This window comes from Halyomorpha halys, unplaced genomic scaffold (genome assembly GCF_000696795.3).
Source record: "Halyomorpha halys isolate HHAL.00 unplaced genomic scaffold, Hhal_1.1 Scaffold531.1, whole genome shotgun sequence".
NCBI lineage: Eukaryota > Metazoa > Arthropoda > Insecta > Hemiptera > Pentatomidae > Halyomorpha > Halyomorpha halys.
Window position 1 is genome coordinate 787,529 of NW_027111171.1, and position 10,949 is coordinate 798,477.

The 10,949-nt window shown below is 31.0% G+C and overlaps 1 protein-coding gene across 3 annotated transcripts in view; it reads left to right on the plus strand.

Annotated features, from left to right (window-relative positions):
* LOC106683957 (cytochrome b5-related protein) overlaps window positions 1–10,949 on the plus strand; it is a 51,345-nt gene that overhangs the window by 6,527 nt on the left and 33,869 nt on the right. For 2 of the 3 annotated variants that reach the window (XM_014425732.3, XM_067049250.1), the window contains exon 1: window positions 7,211–7,365. The exons of the other annotated variant lie outside the window; for it this stretch is intronic. In XM_014425732.3, coding sequence (XP_014281218.1) covers window positions 7,261–7,365 — 105 coding nt within the window. In that variant the 5' untranslated portion in view covers window positions 7,211–7,260. Of the gene's footprint in view, window positions 1–7,210; window positions 7,366–10,949 lie in introns of those variants that run through there. 3 annotated transcript variants of the gene reach the window in all.

Sequence of the window (10,949 nt, forward strand, 5' to 3'; positions counted from 1 at the left end):
TGAATAAAACTTAACATTGATTAATTAATAATATTAACCAACTGTACTTCTTTAATCATTATCCTTCCCCAAGGCGTTTTATAAATTACAATCGATCTATAAAATATTGTTTATGCAATGATTACAAAACGATTTGATATCACTACCAAAATTCTTACTACCGAATTACTTTCATCAACAGAAAATCATATTTTTCGAATCCGTAACTGCGGAACACAATGATGGTTTAAAACAATATATAATTCATGCGATGTGCCGTCCGAATTTAGAATGTGATAACAAAAAGATAACTGATTTGATATAGTGAAGGTCTAAAAAAATATATCACTGGAAATTAATGTTTTACGATAAAAAAAAATTAATAATCACTTACGTGGGTAGCATGAGATAATATTAGAACCGAATAGATAATACTGAGATTAGTAGTAAAAATAATAAAAATAACTTGTAAACTCAATATTTTCAGGAGTTAAAAAGTTTAGAGTTTATGAACTCATAATTTATTTTATGTAATAATGGACTCCGAATCAGGTCAAAACTATGCTCCTATCTGAAGGGCGGAGAGGGGGTGTGTAAAATGTCATTTCCAAACACATAATCTGATTTAGGTTGGAATCGGCACACTCTGCCTCACTGGTTAGCCTCTAAGAAGCTGGTGTTTGATTCTAGAATAGAATAGAAAAATAGCGGTGACGCAACCAAATCTCTACCTAGCATTATTCTTTACATGGAAACAATATGCCCTTAGCAAATACTGAACCCAGCAAACGTAATAGAGTATAGTGTTTGATTTTTTTTTAAATAACAATGTTATGTTGGTACCTAATCTAAAATATTCAGAACTGGCCTGTAAAAAGCTCACATATTCTATAAAGACTAGTCTCCAATCTTCTTCCTAAATCAATTCCCAGTCAGGATGCCTTTGTTTTCGCTCTTTAGCCATGTCCTTGGCTCTGCGGATATTTTTATCTCTCCTCTTGTACGAACGATCAACGTATCCCAGGTACAACATTCTTGGATGGCCACGAGATTCTACCATCATAGTCCTTAGTCTTTAGTGGACCTCCGTGATCTTCCATCCTGACAACATGGCCAAACACTTCGCTGGTGAGGCTCTAGGATCTCCGTCATGGATAGGACTCCTAATTCTTTCCTGATTCTGTCGTTATGAAAGCAGTCCCTTCTTATTCTACCCACAAATATCCCGAGGAACCTCATCTCTGCAGTTGTCTATGTACTAACTTCTTTATCTGTTTTTTTTTTTTTTTGTTCTTTCAGCTCAATGTAGGGGTATAGGCAAGTACACCACGAAAAATTCACATTGGAGCATTTTTTCTCCCAATTTCCACATTTTTATGAAACAAATATAAAATACTATTCTTCCGGTTATGAATCTAGTATTTGTAAATTACAAAGGCCTGTTGTTATCGTAACAATCTAATGTGGCCAAAAATAAGCCTAAAAATTCTTTTAATAATCAATATTATCGACCATTTATCTAATCAGCACAATCCTTATCATTGGGGTTAATATTTGGACATATGTCGTTTTATTTTCTTCGAATCCATTATTTTTTAAAAAAACAGAGGAACTCAGCATAAACCATGCTCTCTAATACGACAAATATTCAGTCTTCCGTCTTAAATTAATCAATTTATAATAATTTCACTGCCATATTCTAAAGATCTTTTGTTTTACCTACTACTGAACCTATTTTTAGGAAAATATTTAAAGGATACTAAGATTTTCAAGAAAAATATATTCTATGGAGTGTCTTAATCAAAAGCCTTCTTGAGCTAGCCTAGCTTGTTTTGTTTTGGAATACACATAGAATGTATAAATTTCATAAATTATTGTTACTTTTTTGCTTTTATATTATGAAAATCTGTTAATTTTTATATAATTGTTCATATCTTATACATATATATTAGTAAATAACAAACAAAACTGGCTGGGGTGTTAACTCACCTTGTATACTGCAATTATTGTCACATCTTCAAAATTACAAAAACAAAAATTTTCCTTTGTTTGAAACCAATATTTCGCCCTTATAAGGGCATTAAATATAAATTTTTCTAACGGAGGTTAAAAGAGGAGACATTCAGTTATAATAATATAGAGAGTTATGAACAATGGTCACCGTTGGAAAAAAAAATTCCTCCAAATAAATCATGGTGAAAAATTTCTAATTTTTCATTTCTTTGAAAAATAGAACTTAAGGGTTTCAGGTTACGATGTAAGCGAATATGATTTCCTTTTTAATAAAACAATTATATTGACCTACTTTACTGTTATTCTGATTACATTTTTTAAATTTTTATTGCATAAAAAATCATTTCACAAAATTAGTAATATGTTTTTCTTACTCTTCAGATATAGATAAAACGATAGGTATATAATAACTATGAATAAAATGTATACTTCTTTCTGAGCTACTCACCAAAACGGATAATTTTATTAACGTTTTTTTTTACCAGAGAAATCGGGTAAAATAGCCTATAACCTTTTCGGGAAAATCCTAAAAATTTAGGATGAAGTCCCATTTGAATCGGATGATACCGTTCATGGCAGTACATAAAATACAAACAAATAAATACTGATTTTTATATATTAGATATTTGTCATTTTGTATGTTACTTAAAAAACAAACCGCTAAAGTCAATTGACAAAATTTTAATCAATGTATTTACACGGAATTGATAAAGTTTGAAAATATAAACTCTTAAGGTAGGTCGGTATTATTTAAAACTTAAAAACTTTATAAACACGAAGAACACAAATATTTACCCGTTAGTAGTTTGAAAGTTGCTGCTATACATTTACTAAACCATGGCAAATTCCTTGCGTGTCTATGTTATTTCAATTAATTGGATTAAATGGCCTGAATTTGGGGTCGACCCGTCAAGCGTCGATTGGGTACAAATCAAAGAGGGTTTGGGCAAGGGCTTGTTCTGCATTCACATGTTTGTTCTTAGCATTGTTTTAAAACTACTAATTTAAATATTATATATTAAACATGGCGAGCACAACATGTTCATATAATTCTTTCGAAACTAATGAACTGTTTCTATACAATTGGGAAATGGGAATATGAAAATCAAAAATAGAATATTAACTTGTGTGCTGAAACCTTGGGGATGTTATTTATCCTAATAAACTGGATTCATTATTATTTTATGCTCTTATTCCTGTCGAATAGAACCGCTTCCTTGACGTGCAACTGGACAAACGATAAACCTGGAATCCTCACACAAGACTGAAAAGATAGGAAACTGCACGTCGATTCCCGACTATTACAGCACTCTCTAGACAAACAGTCTATAACTTCCAATCTATTACAAAAGACTGATCTACATGACTGTAATAAGGCTGTAACATACGGAGTTGAGCTTTGGGGCTCCACTAAACCCTCGAATTCTTCTCGTGTCCAATCCTTACAATCCAAAATTCTTCTTATTTTGTAACAAATAAAATCATACACAAAGACTTTAATGTTCTATATGTAACCGATCTAGCCCGAACCATATATCATTCCTACCATTATAAACTCCCTACCCACCCAAATCTACTAGTTTCTATCCTTGCTTCCTCTTCCATTCCTGACAATTCTCCGAGGCGCCTGAAAAGAAGATAGCCACAAAACCTGTTGATGTAAAAACGTTATTAGAGGCTACCACTGGGTAGTATTCTAAACGCCTGTACTATTAGAAACTAAAATCAAATTTACTGAGTTTATGTATATAAGTGTACAGTTGAAAATTTCAATAAAAATATTTTTAAAATAGAATTATGATTTTTACGTTGAAATATATTATTTTAAAAAGTTTAAAAATGCATTATACTTAACGTGCAATTTAGAAAGTGCATATGTAACATACTAATGGATCTGTAGATTCTGTTACTAGACACTGCTTCACTCATTTCCTCAGAATATGTTTTTACTAGCAGTTTAAGCATATTTATCTTTTTACATTATTCCCAATTGATAAAAAAATAATTAGCTCCTGACAGCTTCCCCATATTGTCCTCATTTCCTTCTTAAACATATTAGGTAGAAATGACGTGAGCGCAGTTCATTAGCATGGAATGGAGAATCCAATCGTTGAAGTGGCCTTCTAAGTTCACTTTAGCAATAAGGCAATCACCCCATTGTTATTATCTCCGATATTTACGATAGCGTCTTTATAATGATACTGAAGTTAATAGATCTATGGAATTTGCTCATTTATGTCAACTGGCCAATGTTAAATAATCATTTGTTAACGCAGTGAAATATATATATATAGTATCGGCGAAAGCGAACTGTCAAAAAAGAGAAGAGGGAACAAGATCAAACACGATTGGGTTCAATCGTATATACATTCGATCAGCTGATCCGCTCAGTCGTAACTTATATATAATAATTATATGTATCTATCTAAGCCACTTGAATATATTAAGTGGCTTTTCATGGCCTCCAATTATTCGAACTTTGTTTAAGTATATAATAAAGATTTCCTGTCGATCCATAGTAATGTGCAAACAAGTACAAAATTACTGAATAAGAAAATTTGATTTTTTTGTTATTTTTATGGAGATTGGTTTATATTTTTTTTTTTTTTGGGGCAACTAACAACAAAAATGGAAAATGAGATAATTATTTGTAAGTTAATCGGTCGAATTCTTTAAGATCTATTATCATGATTTTGGGGCAAAACAATTGTAGTTGTTTATTTCCTTTATTTAGGTGCTTTTCGAGAAGCTTTAAATAAATATGTCTTATTTTATACTTTTGATAAGAGTTGATAAATCTTGTTAACCAGATTTTTGACCTATTTCATATAATGCAACCTAATGTTAATTTTTCAGTATCCTAATCTCATTAAAAACTCTCTAGTGATCTTTTTTCTTATTCCGCAAACACACAAAAATAATAATAATAATATATGTATGTGTTTTGAAACATACATCGAAATATATATTCTGTATTTTTAAAATATACAGTAAGGTAAAGTATTGCCATCGTGCAAAATATTGAATTCGAGTTTTTCACGGACATACAAGTTCTGAGGTCCGCTGGGTCGAAATAACCAAGTCTATCAAAATGGTCTGTTTTTTGTTTACGAGGGTCGGTGGAAATCTTTAAAAGACACCTATCCGTGTGTGGGATTTTTACCCACTAAACCCACCGCCTTACAGCTGTTCATTCCTCTCCACGGGACCGCCGCTTTGTGAGTGTGTGTGTCTGTATATCGTAAAGGTCATAGGCTTTTTAATTAATTAATTAGATATTTAAGGCGACTTATATGCCTGAGGCGTGACAGCCAAGTTTTTAATAAAATCGATAGACTTGAACTAACACTTTATCCATGTTTCACATTTTTTTTCGTTTTTCACATAAACGGCTCCAAAAAGATTGATTAAATTCGGTATATCAATGTAGAATTAGGTAGTCTTTAATATCAGAAAAATATTATACTAATTTAAATAGTCTGGCAGTGCTTATTTGAAGAATTTTTTTGAAATAATTAACCATCTCAAATTTTTATTTGTAATTAAAAATTTATAAATATAAAATATGAAAGGATTTAATAATCAACTTGAGAAGATAAGAGAAAAATAATTTCTGCAGGCTGAAAACACATTTCCGAAAATAACAGTAGTAATAAACTATATATTATACTATACTATAAACTATATATTATACTATACTATAAACTATATACTGTTGAAAAGCTAAATATTTTAGAAAAAAATAATATGTGCCATATAAAGTACTGAACTGGAGGGCGCATGTATGTTCATTGGGTTTCGCCAGTCAGCTAAGTGTTATCATGCCACCATAGTGATGGGATAGTTTTTAATTTAACTTACCCAACAAATAAATTAGGCTTTCAGTTTACAGGATGACTACCTCATGGAAACATTCATACTCTTTTCAATATTGATTCTTTAATAATTTAACATTAAATAAATGCTTCAATGTACGATGTAAATTTTAGTAAACTGTTGTGTTTTATATTTCTGTCATACTTCTGCAACGAGAAATATTATTAAAAGTACTTTTGTGAAAGCTGTTCAAATTTGAGTTAGTCAATCGAAAGAATCATTTAGAAAAGTTTAATAACAATGAAGAATTTAGAAATATCTGTTCTGAACGTAACAAAGTAGAGTGGTAAGTGAAAGATTTGTGATGTATGCATCGCACAAGATTTTTCGTAGATACAGAATAATAACAAATACATTTTCTTAAATTTTATATTATTTAGATATAGCGAAAAAAATATTTTACATTAGGATATCCCCCAATTTATTACAAAAATAAAAATCCAATGATATACGGTGTTGTTTTACATGGATTTAATTAAGCCAATGTTTAATTAATCAAGGAATTTAAATTTAGAATATATTTTATCACTAAATCGAACTAAATAATATTTAAATTCCTCCACTCATTTGAACCTAAATTATAAGAATATGTTTTTGTTTATAAATTTATTTTCATAAAAATATTTTTGGATGTAGGATCTTCGATTCGGTGACAAATTTCTGCGCCAACCCATTGAAGTTATAAAATATGTTTAAAGACAAACTGAGGTGTCTAATAGATGAAAAGGTGACGTTGCATACATGAAAATGTATGTTTAAAAAATTTCAAGAAATGTTTCGAATTTAGTTTTCAATAGAACCGATGTTTTTATATAGAAGAACTAAATCGATATATTTAATTATATATGAAGAGAAGATGGTTGGGGGTGCGGTCAGGAAATAACACCAATTAGTTGTAAAACTTATTTAAAAGTTTTAACGTTTCGGCCAGAATTTTTAGTCTTCGTTAGGGCTAAGAACAAAGAGTTTTATTTTCCACTTCTTTCATCACTTTATTTTTTATTAATTTTCATTCTACACAATTATTTACTTTAATCATTCTGTATATATTTTCTCTTTTAAATTTTTCTTTTTATATTCATTAGTTATTATCTTGTTCTTTGTCCTTTGCCCTGATGAAGGTTAGGAATTCTGGCCGAAACGTTGGCACTCTTAAATAAGCTTTTACAACTTATTCGTGTTATTTCCTGACCGCACTCCCAACAATTTTTCCTCATATATGTTATCCACGGTCTATCTAAACTATCTTCTGATCATTATTTAATTATAGCTAGAACAATAAAAATGTTAAAAAAAAAAAAGTATGATTAAAGACAACTGAGGTGTTTCAAACACCGCCAATGTGGTGTATCAGAGTATAAGTGGAAAGGTGGCCAGGACGCGGCAGTCAGTATGAACGCGGCTGCCACTGCGAGCAGGTCTGCCGCGATCTACAAGACGATCATCAATGCCGTTTCTTCTTGGCTAATATGGATCCTCAGGATAGAGGTGTCTTCTGTGAGTATTTTATCTATCTGGATCAACTCTATGTTATATTGGGTGAACATTTTTTTTATCATGATATAAGGTTTGGATAAAACCGTTCTCCCAAATAGCCCAAGAAGAGAAAAAAGAATTTACATCAATCCGATTATTGATAACTTTAATGAAAGTTAAATACAGTTAATAGTAAAAATTGATGACTCTGCCAACCGTGGTGAGAGGAATTAAAAAATGGTGCCTGTTTCGAAGATACAAAATAACAGTTTTTAGTCATCTCCTTTGAGAAAATAGTCCAGATTTTAACTAGATTACACAAAACATATTCGCATATGCATAAATGCCATTAAAATTAATATTTTGAAATATTTAACATGCACGTCCCTGAAGTTTATTTTATTCCAGAAAAAAACGTAATATTTTTTTTCATTTGGAGCTTTTTCACCTATAGTTTTTTTAAATTAAATTAGCGAATGTTATTCTGCGTTTTTATACATAGCTTATGGATCCACGTCTAGCTTTATAATGAGTAAATATGTGTGGTAGCATGGATGAAATAGCTGACAGAAGTAAACATTAAATCCAAAGAGAAACAGAATTTATTTCCACCGATTTCCTAACGATCCAAGACTGAAACATATATGTATAAGAAGACCGTTGTAGCTGAAGGATTTGAGGCATCACCTTAGCAACCTCATGACTACAACGGCGCCGAATCGATTCTGGCCTATGCAGATTGGCTTTTATCCTTCGGAAAACCCGACCCTTGCACTGTGGTTATTGTCCAAGGCACCAAGAGAAGAAAAAAGTTAGTTGTTTCACCCCAATTACAATTTGATTACTTTAATGAAAGCTATTTATAATTAATAGTCAAAATTAGGAGTCTCTCAAGTATAGTTTGGGGAATAACTGTTTCAAAACGTTAAAAAATATTACTTTTTCATCCGGATTTTATTTCATATCCTTATACTACCAACTACAGTAAAAAAAACATTGAAGCACATTATTTAACGAAGATTAAATTTTCTAATTAGTTCTTTACGTGCAATAGTTCTCGAAATACAGTTTTCAAAAAGCATCATTGTTTTCAAAGGAACGAAAAATCAATATTTTGACTAATATTGACGTAACAGTCAAGCCATAATATAAAATTGTCTAGTAGTTCCTGAGATATATAGTTCTTCGTAAACCATACGTTTTTTTCCGAAACAACGAGAAATCGCCATATAAATAAATTCACAAATATTTTAGTAATTATTACAAAAATTACTTCTACTCCTAATACTACTCTTCAATTGAAAGCTAAAAGACATATCTAAGTCGTTCTTAGGGATTAGTAGTTTCCATGATATTTTCCAAAATCAATTCACAAAATATTGATTTTTCACAATTTGGAAATTTTTTTGCATATTGAAAAATTGTATCTCGGGAACTATTAAACGTAATGAACTCATATACCAGCAAATTTGATCTACCTTAAATGATGTTCTATTAGGTTTTCTAATGTACTGTAACGAAACTAAAATATTCCTTGTAAGTCAAAGTTTCTCGAAAGGAAGATTGCGAGTTTATTGAGGTAAAGGTGAGACCTTGAGAAGGTTTAAATTAAAATGCATTATGTCCTGATGAAATGCATTAAAGTGAATGAATTTCGTCCATGTTTTGTTGAGGATTAAACATTTTTTGTCTGACAAGATTAGAAATAGACAAAATGCATTTTGATTTAGAGCTTCTTGTTTCGTTTATCGAGGTTGGAAGGTGGAAGGTATGGTGGTGGTATGGTACTGTACTTCTTGCTTTGAGGAAATGAGCTTAGAATAGCAGTTATACAGTAAGTGTATAAATATTGCTGAGAATTGTTTCCCAACTGAGGGTACTGTAAGATATCTTGGGAAATTATTTGTACAAATGTTATAATAAATTAAATGAAAAATAATTGTCAAGTCATAAGATTCACCTTAAGCTGACAGTTAACACTTCCATTTGACATTTTTGCATAACAAAGGCCATAACAGATTTCCGACTTTTTTTAAAAATATCTTTATTGATTTTTACAAGTTTACATACATTCAGTAAATTTGATCTCAGTTATAATGGAGTGATACAGGCGTATAGAGAAACTACCCATTGGTAGCACTCTAATGACGTTTTTACATTAGCAGTTCTCGTGGCCATCTTCTTTTCAGGCGCCTCGGAGGATTGTGAGGAATGGAAAAGGAAGCAAAGTTTGAAACTAGTGGGTTTGGTTGGTTAGGGTGTATATAATGGAAGGAGTGATATCTGGTTTGGGCTAGATCGGTTACATAGGGAACATTAAGGTCTTTATGTATGATTTTATTTGTGTCAATGTAAGGAGAATTGAGGATTTTACGATGGATTTTAGATTGTAAGGATTGAATACGAGAGGAATTCGAAGGTTTAGTGATGTCCCAAAGCTCAACTCCGTATGTCCAGATTGACCTTATTATAGTGATGTAGATCAGTCTTTTGTAATAACTTGGAAGTTTAGACTGTTTGTCTAGTAAGTGCTGTAGTAGTCAAAATCGATGTGGTCTTCTTCCTTTTCAGTCTTTTGTGAGGATTCCAGGTTAATCGTTTGTCCAGATGTAGACCTAGGTAGCTGATCTGTTCGACAGATTTCCTACTTCAGTATTGCAATAATACGTGTTTTAAAGCATTTTAGTCGCAAAAGGCTAATGACCCGTGTTTTGTTTTTTTAATTCAAACACTCAAATCTGATTCTCAATAGATTTTATAACCAAATGTGTTTATCAATGGTAAATTAATTTTTGTAAACTCAAACATTTTTCAGGTAGGAGGAAAACAAACCATGAAATCTCAGTTTTTCAGCCGGATATCTCACAAATCTAATATTTCATACACTTTTTTGAATATTCAAACTATTCTGCCAATTTGAACTTTTAATTTTTAGTATTTACTTTTAAGTTCTTACTGTGCAAACCTACATATTTAGATTTATGAATAAATACAATAAAACATTTTTTATTATTTTATAAAAATATAATTTTTAGCTATTTAGGTGGTTTTAATATTTGAGGAGCTCCAGATGAAAATGTATTATGTCCATTTTCTGAAAAAAATTAATCTTTGAGATTTTAGTGTAATAGCATATTGGTAAATTATTGTAACCATAAAATAAGTTTCAGTGAGTTAAAGGGCAAACCATCTAATTCGTAGTTATGTTTATGCCAGTCAGAACCAAGCCATTTATGAGAGAAGTATGTTGTTTGAATTTTTTTTTCTCGTGTCATTATAAATAAAATATTGCCTTGGAGAATCCGTAAAAATATTTTGTTGGGAACCATTGCTGTAAACAATGTACATTAGGAGGTAAACAATTGCTAATCCTATACCTCTCCCACCTTAAAATGCGTCAGTCCAATGTAAAAGAATGGTCAAATTGCGGTGTATAAGTAAGCAGGGTCGTCCTTCAATGGGGGGCTCAATCCTCCCAATCTCCCTGTTTGTAAAATAAAAACATAAAATTTAAATAATTTAAGTTACTGCTCATATATCCTTGAGATATCCTACATGAACGCTTTCAATATATTGTTCACTTTTTGAAAAGGCTGTTATTTTGA